This window comes from Mytilus californianus, unplaced genomic scaffold, assembly GCF_021869535.1.
Source record: "Mytilus californianus isolate M0D057914Y unplaced genomic scaffold, xbMytCali1.0.p SCAF_1, whole genome shotgun sequence".
Taxonomy (NCBI): Eukaryota; Metazoa; Mollusca; class Bivalvia; order Mytilida; family Mytilidae; genus Mytilus; species Mytilus californianus.
Genome location: NW_026262581.1, coordinates 28,110,934 through 28,130,542, shown reverse-complemented (window position 1 = coordinate 28,130,542; position 19,609 = coordinate 28,110,934). Strand labels below are relative to the sequence as shown.

At 31.4% G+C, this 19,609-nt stretch overlaps 1 protein-coding gene across 12 annotated transcripts in view; it reads left to right on the top strand.

Moving 5' to 3' along the window:
* Positions 1–19,609, top strand: part of LOC127718350 (uncharacterized) — a 160,370-nt gene that overhangs the window by 131,669 nt on the left and 9,092 nt on the right. For 3 of the 12 annotated variants that reach the window (XR_007989776.1, XR_007989783.1, XR_007989786.1), the window contains exons 1-5: positions 2,214–2,301; positions 6,614–6,727; positions 11,733–11,951; positions 13,690–13,920; positions 14,973–16,732. Coding sequence is in view for 9 of the 12 variants with exons in the window: in XM_052224348.1 (XP_052080308.1) it covers positions 2,295–2,301; positions 6,614–6,727; positions 11,733–11,951; positions 18,503–18,565; positions 18,604–18,771 (571 nt within the window). In the remaining 3 variants the exon portion in view is untranslated. Of the gene's footprint in view, positions 1–2,213; positions 2,302–4,025; positions 4,151–4,717; positions 4,746–6,613; positions 6,728–11,732; positions 11,952–13,689; positions 13,921–14,972; positions 16,733–18,502; positions 18,566–18,603; positions 18,772–19,609 lie in introns of those variants that run through there. The other 9 variants (XM_052224348.1, XM_052224393.1, XM_052224367.1 and 6 more) reach the window with 9 other exon arrangements.

Below are 19,609 nucleotides of genomic sequence, written 5' to 3'. Positions count from 1 at the left end.
TTTTTTTGGCAAATATTAAAAAAAATAATCTAAAACTTTTACATATACCGTGATAACATTTTAGGTAAACACATAGAGTTACAAATATACCAGCATACATTTTTGATAGAAAAAAAAACATGCTATCAAAGATACGTCAGAAATGCCTAGATCCATGCCTAAGAAATATACATCTTTTTATTGTTCACATTTATTTAACCTCCATCCAACAATGGGAAGGAACATTTGCCATAGCTGTGAAATGAATTGATTTAAAACGACTTTAAACATATTTATTTCTGTCTTGTCAATATCTTAGCATAGAATATAATCAGAATATTGTCTGTGTATAAAACAAGTATACCGCTGTAATAAAATCACTAGACAATTTATACATGTAAATATATGCTACTTCCTACAGAATTTTGTTTTGTTTTTAGTTTTTAATTATTTTTTTGTCATTATCGTACATCTTTTGTAACCACTAAATTTGCGGTTTTGTGATATGTTCGTGCAGTTTTAACAATGTCGTCAATAATGTTTAGAAAGAAGCTATTATAAAATGTGTCAGAACCCTAAATTACACATACATGAACGGAGCTATGATACCATGACAGGTGTACATATGATGTAATTGTGAAATAGCCATTGTAATTGCCAAGTTTTTAATAGTTTAAGGATCATTGATTGTGTTACCTTTTGATTATTAGCACGTGCCATCGCACTCAATCTTTATTGACAGTAAATATTAAATAACGAATACATTTATTACTATTAGAGGAAGAAGAAGAATTATTTGCTATAGTGCAACTTGAATAAACAAATAAATACATAATTATTTTATATTAAATACAATTGTTATTAAAATGAAAGAAAGGATTAACGCATTTACAAGCCTTAGGATATATACTCGATGCTGAACTTAAATTAGGTTGTATTGTTTTAACGGAAAGTTCTATGAGGATCTGTATTTCTTTTTTCTTTAAATTTTTTTGCCGATTTTCTCTATTCTTTTAACTTTTTGTCTATTATTATCAATACTTTATATTCAAGCACCTTATTATTCTCTATTCTTTATTTTTTATCCACTTTCTCTATTCTTTATATTTATTGCCAATCATTCTCCATTCTGTAATCCCCCCATCAACATCTTCTTCTTTCCGATGGTATGTTATTTATAGTGTTATTGTCTCGTCACGGTCTTAGTGCAGTTTTCAGAATATTAACTGCACTCGGAGACATGATTCCCTGATGCGGCCTTAGTGACTACACATCACTACGAAATAAAAGAAAAAAAAAAAAAAAAGACGGTTGTCCAAATATAAAAAGAATAACACGCACGGGGAATGATTACTAAATGCCACGAAGTAATTATTAAGTTTTAGAGGAAAGTATCGAAAGATAACGAAATTAACGATATAAATTATCTGACATAAAACATATTTGTATTTACGCTGATCGTTCCCGATGAAGTTAAATCCAGAACCGTGCTTCAGACGCAAGAAATTTATAAGGTGTTTTCACTCTTTTGTTAATGTTATGTTTAAAATTTGCAATTACTTCTTTTCAAAGAATAAGTAGATAAATACATAAATTAACATCAGAAAATAAAAAATAAAATAAAATCATAAACAGTTATATGCGAATAATTTATTTCCTCAACAAAACAAAATCACTAATCTCTTAAAAAAAGACCAACAGAAATAAAAAGTCAACCAATGATTTTATGTTGAATTATTAAAAATATACGTTTTTCATTCTGGCATTTATATTGTAAATTTTTTGTAATTAAAATGTATCATCCACATGAAGGGGCGTAACTCCTAGTATCATTCTGACACACTAAACGGATCTTAACCCGATCTGAAAATTTTGAACATTACTTTTTATGTTTGGTCTGAATTCGTCTAAAACCGTCTTAACATATCTTGTTTAACAGCTAGAGCCTTCTGTCTTGTTTATCTTGACATGAATGAACGGACTGAACACGACATATCTGAACAGCGTCTGAAAGTCTTAAAAAGTCTTAACGTTTTTCCCTAGCGGTCAATTCAGTCGATTAAGACTTGATCAGACCAAAATGACCGTTTCTGACTGAAATCTTGCTACTAGTGTAGACACTTAAGTGTTTAAAAAGTGTCCAAAATCTTTCATGAGATGAACCTGAATTTTGAGGCCAAAATCGGCCCTTACCGGACCTACTACTTTTTGCTTTGATCTATGTTACACTCTTGGTTTCGATTACACAGTAAGTCGTCCAATACTTCCTGTTTAACATTTATTATTTCATTTAATGTGACGGAATCGTATACCTGATGAAAGGTACGTTTTTAAGAGTAGTACAAAAAAACTATATTTTTAAGTTAACTAGTATTAATTTTATCTTAATATACTATTAACATGATCAATCATTGAACACTGTGTATGACTTTGTCTGATGAACGTTAAACTATCTACAGCATTATATGGGATTAGTTGAAAGTTCCAGGAAACATAAAGCGTCTTTATTAGCTCATTTACTACAGTGTACATGTACTAATTAAGAAAACATTAATATATTAGTCAATTATTTAATAAAGACTTATTGATTATAAATGACTACAAAGTCCAACCAGATTAATGGCAGATAAATGGTTAATAGCGTGATGTTAAAGGGTCTCTGAGTATTTAACAAAGTGTCATCAAAGGGTGCAAAATATTTCATAGAACCAAGAAATATTGTCTAACGTGTCACCCATTTCAAAAGAGAGTCGGCTTACCAACTTTGTAACTTAATTCATGCAAAGAAATATATTTGCTCTGACGTTTCTTATGTTTCGAAAATGGCAAATTTAGCCAAAAGTGTCGGCCAAGGACAGCTGCTCTCGTGTGTAGCCCACTTCTTAAAAGCGTTCCTGATGATGGGAAATCCAGAAAAACTGATTCGGACGCATGAAATTTATGAAGTGTTGTTTTCATTATTTAACTTCGTTATTCATTCCAAACGAGAAAAAAAAATCTCTTAATTTGTCTCCTTAATCGATTTATGAGATTTGAACATCGGTAAATACTGTTGCCAATATCTATTTCGATATTCCGCCTGTGAGTGATACGCCTAAACACAAGATAAAATTTCATATAATTAGGTGCTTTGCAAATCTTTGTTTAAATAGTATTTGTTTTATAAAATGAACTACAAGACAAAAGTAATTCCTATTGGATAGTTCATTTGAAATTATAATTTAATAAAGGGTTTGTTTTTTCAGAAAGAATAAAATAACCATTTGTTAAATCTAGTTTTTGCTACTAATTGAAATGATTACCTACGGTGTGTCTTTCACATAATAAATCCTGACACCCGTCGTTGTGTTATACGACAAGAATAATCTTAAAATGTGCATTATCTATAACATCATGACTTTGAAATTGTGATTGTGTAATTAATGTGTAAGTGTTTACTTTATTTCAATCATGTGCATAAATAAAACGAAATGTGCGCTTTGCACAAAACAGAGAGCAACACAACAACACAAACACGACAAATACGAGTTCAACACATGGTGTTCAATTATAAAGGGGTGTTTCTACACAATGTCAAGCTCTTAATCGTACCGAATCTAAAAGGAACAGTGAATATATTAAACACCACATTTTTAGAATTTCAAAATCATATTGACAAACTAAAACCACTAACGAGCTTTCTGACTTGGTATAAGTACATGCACAGGTGACCCTCTGAGGCAACCCCTCATTTTAATCTAGGTCATCGGGAAAAAAATCAACAAAAAAGGTACATTAAAGAGCAGGCGATAATAAAAATTACAAGAAATAAATAAGTAAAAGAATACACTTTAATAAATTTAAAACAAAAACCACAAAAACCGACAATCTAATATGCAATCGTATCTAAGAATGCTCATAGGAACTGAAAGTAAGCTCTGCATAGTTAACAATGGTAAATTGTCGTATTCTAAAATTAATTCTGGGACAAAATGGCCTAACTTCTTTTGCTCTTGCATTAGAATTAGGATTTCTGTACCCTTTTTAAATACCAAACTTTTTTGCAGATACACATATCAACAAATATGCAGACAAGAAAAATTAAGTTGCAACAGAAAGATCGCCGTTTGTAGCTTGAGATCCAGAAACATATAGTCACATAGCTATTTTAATTTGAACGATCATGAGATTGGTAATCATAACACACTACACTTTAACTTCTCTAATATGCACATGAAAGGAATACTTCCATCATTCCATGATCCCTCTTTTTTATACTCTGAAAATGAAGGACTGTAATCCTATTGAAGATAATACAATACACCATTAAAACATGATTAATGTTCTTTTCATTATTGAAATAAGCTATTGAAATTATTATAACACTAATTAGCTACTAGTATTTGTATAAATATGTGTTAAATTATGCACGACATTGCATACTGTAATTTCAGCTATAAAAAGAAGGATGCGAAAGCGGGTCTTTAAATAGATTGTGTCCTCTTTTTCTTGAAATCTAACGCTACATTTCAATTTCGAAAATTTATATCCTTTTTGGCAGTTTTATTTACATTATATGGAGTTTGAATGTGCAATGTAATAATTTGCCGATTCAATCAGTTTTTGCAATAGGTTAAATGTATTGATAACACTAACGAAACATTAGCAGGTCAATTGTTTAATCGACATTTAGCCATTAAAAGTCATCACTAGATTCGTTATATTCTTTTTAAACAATGTCTGCTTTTTGTTTTAAAAGATGATGCGTATATGCGGAGGAATTTTGTGTGAGTACAGCACCTTGAAAAGCATGCGTTTGCGGACTTGAACTTGAAAAGAGGCAAAACATAATGGAATAGAAATTGAGAATTTTGGAAAAAATGACAAAACATAGGAATGTCTGTGTAACTCTCATAATCTATCAGTTTTAAAAACAAGTGCACGAAGTTACGTAAATAGTTTATTTTATGATATTTGTATTTATCCAATAATTATCCTTGTTTGCAAAATATAATTTCGCTATAATTGTGGTAGGAGTGAATAGGACATAAATATTACTCCCCGTTAGAATTACACAGAACTGTCTCATCTTCAGATATAGATGCAGTTATTTGTAGTCTAAATGTGACCCATTTGTAATCATTCTATTTCTATAAATTAATTGTCGTATAACCCAAGAGTTTCATATGACAATTAGCTACCGTCTTCTATCAAGAGATAATAATCTCGGTATCAAAATGTTTAAATATATTGACACATTGGTATTATTTTGTAAAAATCAAAGATTGTTGATATGTATACCTAACTGGTATTAACTTTTGAGGCACATGATGACGTATCTAAGAATGAAGTTGTGCATGTGGTGATTTGTTATTTGGCGGTGAAACGGGATATTATTTGTTTACATTATGAGAAAATGATTAAAATTACAGCAAAGATTGGTCGTAATTTTATCGAAAATCTTAAACACCGTTTATATTTCAGTTTAACTGGTATATATTAGTTTACAAACTATATTCATAATATTTATTAGTACAGAAATTACAAATGTGTCAGAATGATATACGAAGCATTCCTATTATTCATACGTGCTGTGTGCAAAGCTTCAATAAAGCAAAAACATGAGTAAAATCGTATAAAAATACCGAACTACTTGGTAAGTTTAAAAAGGGCGCAGTTCATAAAAAATGTTTACATTATTTAGATTTTGGGTCGTGTCGGATCTGTTTACAACTCACTATATAGTCCGGGTTTTTTAATGTCGAAGGCCGTGCAGTGACCTATATGATTGCTTACATACAAGCAGTTTTGTCTCTCTTGGATAGTTGTACCATTTGCAATCATATGCTTTTGTTTTATATAACAGGAATATCAGGGCACTACTACTTTCCACTCTGCAATTACGTTATACTCTTTATCACACGTATGTCTATAAGTCGTAAAATTTGATGTAAAATGCATTTGGCAGAGTTTGTCTTTATTTTGATATAAACATTTATTTGTTACAATGTAAGTTTTAAAAATGTGGGTGTTGGTGTACTGACAATGATTTATTGTTTGGCAATGTAAATGTGAACATGTTTATTACTTCACTGACAACTTTTTTCATATAAAGTAACTACAACGGTCATTATTATTTCCGTTATCATTATTATTACATTCATTATTATTATTACTATTATTATTATTATTATTATTATTATTATTATTATTATTATTATTATTATCACAAGATCATTAATATTATTATTATTATAATTATTATTATAACTGTTATTAATATTATTGTTATAATTATTGTTGTTGTTGTTGTTGTTGTTATTAATATAATTATTATTGTTATTATTATTATTATTGTTATTGTCATTGTTATTATTATTGTTATTATTATTATTATTGTTATTATTACTATTATTTTTATTATTATTATTACTATTATTATCAATTATTATTATTATTTCAATTTATTTCCTTTCATTTAATTTTCTTTTATCATTCTTTCTTTTATTTTACTTACAGAGAGATTGCAAATGTATCTCCAAAACTTAATGGTACTTTGTTATCCTACGTGATTAAAAACTAGTGTATATGAGAGCATGCATACACATATAACTATGTTACATTTTTTCATCATTTATCTATTTATATATTTTAGAACATCTATCTGGAATGTTGGATAAAAGAACACTTAATATGTTATCAATGTTACTTATCCACACAACAGTTATGTTGGCAGTTACTGCACAACGTGAGTCATTTAAAGCAGAGGGTCAATGTAACGTGTTACAGCTCGAAATTTCAAAATGAATCTAATATTTAGAAATTTTGAATATATGATTTGTCTGTTAAAAACTGAAATATACCTTGCATTTTCTCTGTTTTACTGTTAAAGGATTATCGTTCAGGCAGGACATTTTGTATTTTATATGACGATTGGATTTTTTTTTTTTTTTTTTTTTTTTGCAAGTCATCACAGATATAAAATGCAAGTTCCAATATAACATCCTAATTTGGCTTTGTTAACAAATCCGTGTTCTAATTAGCACAAAATATGATTCACACATGCACACAAACTTACTGGTTATATTCCTGTTATTTTCATTTTTATCCTAATAAAAGAGGGACGAAAGATACCAGAGAGACAGTCAAACTCATAGATCGAAAACAAACTCACAACGCCATGGCCAAAAATAAAAAGACAAACAGACAAATAATAGTACAGATGACACAACATAGAAAACTAAAGACTAAGCAACAAGAACCCCAACAAAAACTCGGGTTGATCTCAGGTGCTCCGGAAGGGTAAGCAGATCCTGTTCCACATGTGGCACCCGTCGTGTTGCTTATGTTATTACAAATCCGGTAAATAGTCTAATTCGGTAAGTCACATTCGTGAAAAGGGAAGAGTATTATAGTTACGACATAAGGAACATATCCGATATCATTCGTGAAACGGTTATTCCATAACGGTCAACCAACTCGTGATGGCGTCCGTAAAACTTACGAAGGGATGATTTCAACTTCACCATTTGGAACTCTTGGTTTAATAGCTTCCTTGTGAGCAGCAATCCTCTATCAAGGAAATCATGATAGGAAACACAAGCCCGGGAATATCGTATCTATTGGGAGATATATACTCCGTATGCAGGCGCTGCTGGAATGTTGCTACATAGAAATGGAAAGTTCACAGTTGTGAAGCTGAAGTCATCTCTTTTGTCGTAAAGTTTTGTTTTCAACCGACCCTCATTGTCAATTTCTAGATGTAGGTCATGATATGAGGCAGACTTAACTGTATCTGTAGTATCCTTTATCTCTAGTTCGATGGGATAGATTCGTTCAACATAGTCACCAAATTTTGTATTATTTAGTGAGAGAACATCATCTATATAGCGGAACGTAGAGTTAAAGGATATTGCTAACTTCTTATCTTTCTTTCTAAGAACATGAAGAAGTTCCTGTATGAAGTCAGCCTCAAAATAATAAAGAAACAAGTCGGCAAGAAGAGGGGCACAATTGGTTCCCATTGGAATTCCGACAGTCTGTTGAAAAACACGTCCTCCAAACGTAACAAATATGTTGTCAATCAAGAAATCAAGCATCTTAATAATGTCAGTTTCAGAGAATTTTTTTTTGAATCAGAGTGATTCTTTACAAAGTAGGATTTATCCCTCCCCAAGACAAGATACTTGTATCTATGTTCGCCATTCTGTTTAATGAAACAAAGTAATACCAACTCTTTCAATTTGTCTTTTAGTTTGGAATGGGGAATACTTGTGTAAAGTGTAGAAAAGTCAAATGTTTTAATACTATTGCAAGATGAGAGAGTCTTAGATTGTATGTACTCTAAAAGATCTTTGGAATTTTTTAGTATCCACATCTGATTCACGCCACCTCTAGAATAGGCAGTTTCACAATAACTTTGGAGCCCGGCTTTGATTGCTGATAAAATAGATGTTAATAATTTAGAAAGAGATTTCGTGGAGCACTTGGAAGACCCAGCAATATACCGTTGTTTGTAAGGACACTTATGTAGTTTAGGTATCCAATACAGTGATATATATATATATATATATATATACATTAGCTGCTTACATAAAATTTTGTTATATATTTCTATTAAAACATCATTTACCCTGCTATTGGTTTTCAAACATATTGAATATGAAAATGTAATGAACATACTTCATTTGGAGAAAAAGGAAACAGTCAAACATTCCTAAGTTATATTCGTACGCTTAGACCTATAAAAGTACCATATTTGTCTTATTAGAATCGAAATAATTCCTTAATTTAATGCTCTATTCACATTTTAACATGAATACGCTTTACATTTGACCATATTTTACACCTCGCTAGCGCTCAGTGTAAAATATCGACAAATATAATGCCTATCCATATTAAAATGAGCATAGAGCATAACATGAAAGAATTATTTCTTAATTACTCTTAAATTATTCTGTCAATGTTGACCAGCTATGTCTAGTTTTAATATGATGATAAATGCCCATTGGAATGTTAATTTCTTAACTTAATTTGCGCACTTTACGACTCGCTGATTACCGGATGCCACTAGTTAAAAAATAACTGCATACGCATTCCAGTGGCAGATACTTGATGTCATCTCCGGTTTTGGGGATGCTCAATCTGTGTTTTTGTATGAAGTGTGCTATCATGGTGTTCTGTCTTTATTTGACTTGTGATTTATGATTATTCATTTATTATCTTGATCATCAAATATGGGAATAACGGTACGAATAACCTTAAGGTCTAGCAAAATTGATTTGATAATATCAATAATTCTAAATTTATGAGAAAAGAAACGTAAAGAAAAGACAAAATTGCCTTTAAAATCATATCGATTGTTCCTAAATAGTTCAATATACAGCAATCAGTGATGCAATACAAATTTTGGTCTATGCATGAACATTACAATTACTAGTATAAATTTTCATTATTGGTGTGTATCATCAAAATGTATGTTAGAATAAACGTTCCGTGACCTTTATACATTATGATTTCGAGCTATCATTTTGACATCTTACACTTGACGTATAGTAAGTGAAAATACTAGGTTTCAAAGAATTGATTGTCTAATCATTGTGAGATACTAAATCAGACGTCGATGGCTGTTACATGTATGTTCTAATGTTCCAAAAATTTGAAGAAAATATACCAACAAAACATAAGCTCAACTCCTTACAATCCACATAAAATCATCCCGTATTATGTTCATATGACAATGTATATGTACAAAATACACCATATTTGACTGGAGCGACATTGGATAAAGGAACTAGCAAAAGCGGAGAGAGGTTGTAAAATGCAAGCTGTCGTACATATCAATACAGAAGTTTCCGTACACAAAACTTTGTCTTTGTTGATTGCATACCTTTAAAAGATACCTTTACTGAAAAAATCAGCCTCCTGCAAATATTTGCTGCAAGTCCGCTGCAAATTTGCTGCAGTATTGCAGCAAACATTTAATAGGCATTTGCAACATGCTTGCTGAAAATGTGCGGCAGTCTGTCGTAAACAATTGACCATGCGAATGAGTGTTTGCTGCAGACCTGCAGCAAACGTTTATATGCAAATGAGTGTTTGCTGTAGACCTGCGGCAAACATTTATATGCAAATTAATCTTTCTCCTGCGTTTTTGCTGCAAACCTGTTCCAAACATTTATATGCAAATTGGTCTTTCTCCTGCGTGTGTGCCGCAACCTTGCAGGAACCACACAAATTACAATTTATCATTATCCTGTTGTTAACACATCAAATCATTCAAATTATACACAACAAATACTGAAAACAGGTTAGTTAAATACATATATACAACAATTCAAATACTTTATCGCTTGCAGAATCAGTATAAGTAAATATCTTTAATTTTAAGGAATACTATTGTTTTATTTATTAAAGTACTTAAATGTTATTGATCAACTTTAATAGTACAAAAGAAGTGCTCATTTGGATTGCATTAGATAATTTCATTACAAAATTGTCTTACTTGGAACTTAATATATAAGTTAACAAACCCAAACAGATTAGAGAGTACTGTGCATCAAACATGTTTGTGACTGTTTTTTCAAACCTTAAGGTATTAATTTGTGATGGTCGATCATGAATGAATACTTTCATACGTTTACTGTTCTGTGAATAATTTGTACTTACCACTAATAAAACTACACATTTAATATCCAATAACTTTCGGAACCTACAATGCCTCACTCATACATAACATTACTCAAACACCATCAGCATGATCAAGCACCAACATTCAAATTTTAAATTTCAGGAAGTTACCAGTAGGCATGCTCAGTTATCTTATGTAATTCTTGCAATGATCTTGCAAACATTTAGAATTGTCAAAGATATCTGCAATCTAGCTGCGAAAATTCCTTAAAGTCTTAATTTTCCTGCAATCTTACTGCAAACATAATTGTTTCTGCGAGCTTGCTGCAAGGTTGCAGCAAAAATCTGCAATGTTTGCAGGAGGGTTGCAGCTAGCTGCAAACATCTGCAAACATTATTTTCAGGTTTCTTACAAACTTTTTGTTTGCAGCAAACCTGCAGCAGGTCTGCTGGAGATCTGTTGCAGATCTGCAGCAGACATTACAGTTCTCTAAGGGTAATCAATGTAAATTATGGTTTTGTGTATTTATAATAAGTCATACCTGAATAATAGGAAGATATATCCAAACTTAAGAAGCATTGAAGCGGCTAATTTTCTTGGTCGGAAGAATTTGGTGCCTCTTTTTTTCCGGTACTAGATAGTAGTATGGTATTTTTTATCTCCGGATTAAATTTACGATAATGTCTACTATACCCGAATGATTTAGAGAACAGTTCAATTCCCAATATATCATTATACAAATCTTTAGACACATGCCATAATTACAAATCCATAAACAATTTGAATTCTTACTTATGATTATAGAATTTCACAAACTCTCCCCGCTTCAGCTAGTACCAATATCCGGTCTTGCTCCCATACGGTGAGGTAGGTACGCTAACACATACATTAAAATATGTCTTCCTGAATTTAGAACATCCTTCTCTGTGTATAATGAATAGTTGCAAATTGCGGTTTTAAAGTGTGTTTTCAGTTACTCAATTCAGAAACCATCATGTTGGTAGTGAAGAGGGTAAAGCCTCTTTCCGAAATATTTTTCATGACAAAAATATAGCAAGAAAAGCTATTCCGATTTAACAAGAAAGATGAAAGTATTTTTCATATTTTTGGTCACTATCTATGAACATTAGCTTTTATTTTCCAGACAACCTTACACCGTTTGGAATTGCTACGCAGGGTCCGATATCAGGGGTTAACGGTAAACCAGAAAATGCTATACAGCCACCTATAGGAAATAAATATAATCTGTCTATATGTACACAGAGTTGGTCAACTCATTCTGAAATACCAGCATGGTGGAGATTCGATTTTTTTTTCGACACAGCATACATTACGGATATAGCAATATACTACAGAGAAAACTGTAAGTATTGTAAAACAATACGCAGTGTCTCGCTCTGCATTTCGTTTAGTATGCTGGAAGACATAGCGATTGATAACAAATTTATATCGCGAAAAAAAACACTGTTTTTTGTTTGTCTAATGCAACACATACTTTGTGTTTTACTTATGAAAAAGTAACTGAACTCCCGAGATCGTTTTTTTTTTCGAATTAAAAACCAATTGTTTTTCTGATGGTGATCGCTTAGTCTTATTTTTTTTTAAATTTTAAACCGTATATTTAACCTTTTATTTATGCCTATATAAGTAATAGAAAAGGTTCCTAAAAGCTCCCTTCCTAAAGTTGTACATTTTCCCTATTTCATATTTATCTACTAAGATATACGATATGATTTCGTCATGTTTATCAAAATGTCTTGCACGATTCACTTTAGCTTTGTCTACTGTTTATTGAATCATTAATCATAAAGCATACATCTTGTATATACATCAAGTTGAATTGCTGTTACAAATAAATATTTAAGGCCAATTGTTCATATAAAAAATTATATTGATTACTGTTGCTCTTGTATTACTAATACATTTTGCAATAAAAAAGTTTTTGTCTATCCTAGTTTTGGAGATAATTAGCTAAAATATAATATTAGTCAAAAATCGTACTTCATTGGTAATATCTCCTTTAAGGAATAGTCCAAAAATTTTGATATATAATACTTTCATTTTACCGTTATATTCGGGCATAAGCGGCACACTCTTTTAAGAAGACATCCAGGGATTGATTGTGGCTAAGTTTGATACAGATTTTCACATTGGTTTAAGAACAGAAATTGGTTGACTGACATAGCCCTGAATGGGCAAAAATTACCAATTTTCTTCAAAAGCTCTGTATGTGAGTTGTAACCCCTTCTTAATTTGAATTTGTATCTAAGTCTTTATAAATTAAATAGGGTTTGAACAAGGTCTTGCTTCACTTTTCCCGGTACCGGTACATAATTGCATATGTCATGCAACAAATGAATAAAAAGAGACGTTGCGTTTCTGCAATTAGACAACAATCCAAACAATACGGAAAACTAAATGGCATCTAAAGGTCTTTTCTAACAGACTGTATCTGTGTGTCAAGCTCTAAACTCCCTACATCTGAAAAGATGTGCATATATTTAACAGAGACTATCAAAGATCTGCAATCAATTATTGATTTATAATGACAACAAACATAATCATAAAAAATCACTTCTAACTTTTTAGAAATTTTAAAACATCCCCCTTTCTCGATCAGCGGAACAGCAAAATGTACACTAAAGGAAAATAAAAAACTGGATGTGATTTAACTCGATACAAACAATACAATTAACAAAACGCAGGTACACAAAACAGTGATAAACAATACTGGAGTTAAGAATGTCAGCAATTATTTAGTTCGTATGCAAAGTGTTAAACATATTTAAATCAAATCACGCCTTCCTACACTCTAATATTGAAGCTTGTGCCGATTTGTACAGCAGCGTTATAAACAGTATAGGAAACCCAATATCGTGCAATGTCTGTTTTCGTCAAACTTGTTGCTAAGATAATTGACAAATAAAAACCCTGGAAAGGCTAGTAACAGGGAAATGTAGCCAAATTTCCTAAAAGTTCTTCTGAAATGTCTTTCTTCCAGTTAATCAATACAGATATTTTAAACAAAATTATGGACATTATATTGAATTATATAACATCAATATACATCCATAAAATAAAATTGGTTACCTTTATTTCAGATGCTAGTAGAATGAATGGATTTCGATTATATGTGACCAACACATCAACCATTTCAACTGAAGGTTATCTTTGTTATGCAGATCCTTTTCCTGCTCCTTATCCAAATATCACTCAGACTATTACTTGTAATCAACTTGGGCGTTATATCATTTATTACGATAATGAAGGATCCAAAGAAGAAACGATTGTCAAAGGGGGCATTGTTGAATTATGTTATGTTGCCATTAATGGTAAGATTATCATGTATAGAGAGTACCTTTCTCATTTGTAAAAACAAAATGTATTTTACGGCTGTTTAAGCTGTTACAGTTGTTTTCCATTCGTTTGTTGTTTTTATGCTTTTGATTTTGCCATTTGTGAAAGGACTTTGCGTTTTGAATGTTCGGTATTTTTGCTATTTTACTTTTTAGAGTTATTCTTTGTTTGCTTTAAGTTTCTGATTCAAAATAGATTTACCTCAATCATCACTGGAGACATACTTTCTATCAAACTATACATCTGTTGTATAACAAGTGATATCCCAAATTGCTGAAACATGAACATGAACATGGTGAATGGATGATTGATTGATTGATTATTGTTTGCGTAACACTTATACTGCCAACGGTCCGATCATATACGATTTACGTTACTTTAACCTGCCAATTGGGCGAACAAAGACCATAAGTGAAATAAAAAAAATTCCGTGGTTAAAAGGACAATTGACGAAAAGAACACGTTTTTCCTGATAACACAGAAAACTAAAGATTTTGCAACACGATCTGCCTAAATACCGGGCATAAATTCAGATCCTCTGGAAAGGTTTGCTGTTTTTAATCCACTTGTATTCCGTGTTACTCATTGCAAGAAAAATTTCGATCGTTACTTGCATTCGGCATTGTGTCAATCTAGGACATAGGAGTGTGGTTATGGAAAGCGGAACACCTCCTCGGACACCTGTTACAAAGATATTCTATAACGTTTAACTTAATCATTATGGCGTCATGAGGAATGACTCTATCATCACAATAATGACATTAAATATGCCTGTGAAGTCGGATTTGTATCGGATATTAATTTTGCTCCCATGCTGCGTTTTTTCATTGTCTAAATGTGTCTGTCTGTCAGTATTTCGTACTGTTGGTTTATATTTCATCTAGTGTTTCTCTCCTATTTCACATCGTTCAAACACATCAATCGATAGTTTTGATCAAATAGAAGTAAATGTTCTAGAGAAGTATCTAAAGCTTCCATACGATAGGAAATTCATAGAAAACCGTTTATTTCAACATGATATTTGTAGGCTGCCTTAAAGGTGCATGGGGAATAAACTGTTCAAATGCATGCCCACCTAAATGTATAGACCAACACTGTTATCCTGAAAACGGTTCCTGTGTTTGGGGATGTGATCCTCAGAACTGTTTAAATAACAAATGCGACAAAGACACTGGTGCTTGTAGTGAAGGATGCGTAACTGGATGGGACGGACATTTCTGTTACTCGAGTAAGTCTTGGTTATATGTTAGCATTTTTGTTGTTAATGATTATGGGCAACAGTTTACTGATGTTCAGATCTCATAAGTACATTAGTGAGATACAAATCAGGAAAAAAACAAAATATGGGGTAATCTCCGGAACTCCAAAAGCAGTGAGATCGTGTGTCTTAACTGCACAAGTGTGTGGTTTTTTTTTTGCCATGCATACGCTACCCGCCGTACAATTACACTAATAATATCTAAAACCGCGAAAAAATGTAGCTAGTTTTTTTAGACAAAGACATATCGTATCGTTAAAGCCATTATAAGACTTTGCCTACAACAAATATTCTTTTCTAAGAAATGGGCAATATATGTAAAAACATATTAATTCCAATACTTGGATTGAAACACACTATGGTTTCTTTGAGGAGGCAATGACAATCTGTTCTAAATAAACATTAAAAAACATATCTACTTGTATGTAGATTGATAATATTCAGACTTCATTTTGTTTTTAATTAGGGTCAATGTATACTCACACGTACATAGATAGCATGGATAGTATAATAGTGTACCTAAATGTAAGGGTAAAATAACCAAATGTATCTTGAGCTATTATTCTATATTTAATCATAATTTTAGATTAGTTAGTACCTCATAATACATATACATATTTTAATGTCAGGCCTATTTAAATCTCCAAGTACCAACGAAGTCGAGTACTCAGCAGTTGACCTTTGCAAAACATTGAAAGAGCTATCAGTTGCAAATTAAATATTTTTTATCACAGAAAACGATTTGATTTAGAGAACATGCTGTCAAAAAGCTTATCTGCTATGGAGATTTTAAGTGTCGCTTTATTTTTGATATTTACTATAACTGACATTATGTTGCTATACCATTTAAAGCTTTAAATGTACATAATATAATGTACATATATTCACATTGATGTGTTTGCGTTTCTAATCGTTTGTATATGTGCTATGTGTTTGGGTTTTAGTCTTAATTAAACTTTTGCGTACCTTAAGATATATTGTTTTCCTTTCTCATCTCTTTATTTGCGTTTATTTTAATTTTAGATTCTTACCTTAATTAAAATAATTGTAAAGGGGAATACAATGTTCAGCTGTATTCTAGGTATATTTAACTATTCATTGAAATTTGATGAACCTGTAATAGATGGAAAATGTTTAAAATATGTTTAAATAAAAAGTTCATACTATTCTTTGTAATGATATGTACTTAAACTAGATATTGTTTTTATAGTTGATAAAAAAGAAAAAAACAGCCTTAAACAGTGCATTCCATTTTATTGAGCTCAGAAATATATTGTACATGTATATAAACATCATGTTTTAGCAATTTCATAATTTCACAGAAATCACTTCATAATGTAATAATGTAAGAGTAACATTTTGTTTTCTGTATGTATGTTTGTTTTTTTGTTTTTTTTTTATTATTATTTTTATTATTATTAACGCTAATTTTGTCTTTTCTGCCATAAAATACCAGCCAATTCGTCCAAGATAATCTAGATTAAAATGGAACAGTCGTCTAATGGCAGTAATCCCTCAGATTGAAATAGGTTTATGGTCCATACAACAAGTTCTGTAATAGTGTAAGTGTTGCAAAACAATACGCAGTGTCTCGCTCTGCATTTCGTTTAGTATGCTGGAAGACATAGCGATTTATAACAAATTGATTTCGCGAAAAAAACACTGTTTTATGTTTGTCTAATGCAACACATACTTTGTGTTTTACTTATAAAAAAGTAACTGAACACCCAAGATCGTTTTTTTTTAGAATTAAAAACCAATTGTTTTTCGGATGGTGATTGCTAAGTCTTTATTTTTTTTTAATTTTAAACGGTGTATGTGCCTATATAAGTTATCGAAAAGATATACGACATGATTTCGTCATGTTTATCAAAATGTGTTGCGCGATTCACTTTAGCTTTGTCTACTGTTTATTGAATCATTAATCATATAGCATACATGTTGTATATACATCAAGTTGAATTGCTGTTACAATTTTTTTTATGTCGATTTCATTTTACATGATAGTAGGGAAAACGATAGATTTGGTCAAAAAATAATATTTAAGGCCAATTGTTCATATAAACAATTATATTGATTACTTTTACTCTTGTCTTGCTAATACATTTTACAATAAAAAAGTTTTTGTCTATTTTAGTTTTGGAGATAATTAGCTAAAATATAATATTAGTCAAAAATCGTAATTCATTGGTAATATCTCCTTTAAGGAGTCGTCCACCGATTTCGATATATAATACTTTCATTTTACCGTTATATTCTATGTCTAACCATGGCGGTCATGTTTTTTAACGGGCATAAGCGGCACACCTTTTTAAGAAGACACCCAGGGATTGATTGTGGCTAAGTTTGATACAGATTTTCACATTGGTTTAAGCACAGAAATGTGTTGACTCACATAGCCTTAAAGGGGCCAAAATTACCAATTTTCTTCAAAAGCTGTGACCCCTTCTTAATTTGAATTTGTATTTAAATCTTATAAATTAAATAAGGTTTGAACAAGGTCTTGCTTCACTTTCCACGGTGCCGGTACATCATTGCATATGTCATGCAACAAATGAATAAAAAGAGACGTTGCGTTTCTGCAATTAGACAACAATCCAAACAAAACGGAAAACTAAATGACATCTAAATGTCTTCACCATCAGACTGTATCTGTGTGTGAGGCTCTAAACGCCTACATCTAAAAAGAAGTGCATTTATTTAACAGAGACTATCAAAGATCTGCAATCAATTTTTAATTTATAATGACAACGATCATAATCATAAAGAACCACTTCTTACTTTTTAGAAATTTTAAAACATCCCCCTTTCTCGATCAGCGGAATAGCAAAATGTACACTAAAGGGAAAAAGAAGACTGGAAATGATTTAACTCGATACAAACAATACAATAAACAAAACGCAGGTACACAAAACAGGGATAAACAATACTGTAGTGAAGATGTCAGCAGTTATTTATTTCATTTGCAAAGTATTAAACATATTTAAACCAAATCACGCCTTGCTACACTCTAATATTGAAGCTTGTGTCGATTTGTACAGCAGCGTTACAAACAGTATAGAAAACCCAATATCATGCAATGTCTGTTTTTGTCAACCTTGTTGTGAAGAGAATTGACAAATGAAAAGCCTGGAAAGGCTAGTAACAGGGAAATGTAGCCAAATTTCCTAAAATTTCTTCTGAAATGGCTTCCTTCCAGTGAATCAATACAGATATTTTGAACAAAATTACGGACATTATATTGAATTATATAACATTAATATACATCCATAAAATAAAATTGGTAACCTTTATTTCAGATGCTAGTCGAATGAATGGATTTCGATTATATGTGACCAACACATCAACTATTTCAACTGAAGGTTATCTTTGTTATGCAGATCAACCATTTCAACTGAAGGTTATCTTTGTTATGCAGATCCTTTGCCTGCTCCTTATCCAAACATCACTCAGACTATTACTTGTAATCAACTTGGGCGTTATATCATTTATTACGATAACAAAGGATCCGAAGAAGAAACAATTGTCAAAGGGGGCATTGTTGAATTATGTTACGTTGCCATTAATGGTAAGACTATCATATATAGAAAGTACCTTTCTCATTTATAAAAGCAAAATGTATTTTATGGCTGTTTAAGCTGTTACAGTTGTTTTCCATTCGTTTGTTGTTTTAAAGCTTTTGATTTTGCCATTTGTGAAAGGACTTTGCGTTTTGAATTTCCTTGGAGTTTGGTATTTTTGGTATCTTACTTTTTATAGTTATTCTTTGTTTGCTTTAAGTTTCTGATTCAAAATAGTTTTACCTCAATCATCGCTGGAGACATACTTTCTATCAAACTATACATCTGTTGTATAACTAGTGATATCCCAAATTGCAGAAACATGAACATGAACATGGTGAATGGATGATTGATTGAATGATTATTGTTTGCTTAACACTTATACTGCCAACGGCCCGATCATATACGATTTACGTTATTTTAACCTGCCAATTGGGCGAACAAAGACCATAAGTGAAATGAAAACAATTCCGTGGGTAAAGGACAATTGACGAAAAGAACACGTTTTTCATTAAACCACAGAAAACTAAAGATTTTGCAACACGATCTGCCTAAATACCGGGTATAAATTCAGATCCTCCGGAAAGGTTTGCTGTTTTTAATCCACTTGTATTCCGTGTTACTCATTGCAAGAAAAATGTCGATCGTTACTTGCATTCGGCATTGCGTCAATCTAGGAAATAGGAATGTGGTTACGGAAAGCGGAACACCTTCTCGGACACCTGACACAAAGATATTCTATAACGTTCAACTAAATCATTATGGCGTCCTGAGGAATTACTCTATCATCACAATAATGACATTACATATGCCTGTGAAGTTGGATTTGTATCGGATAATAATTTT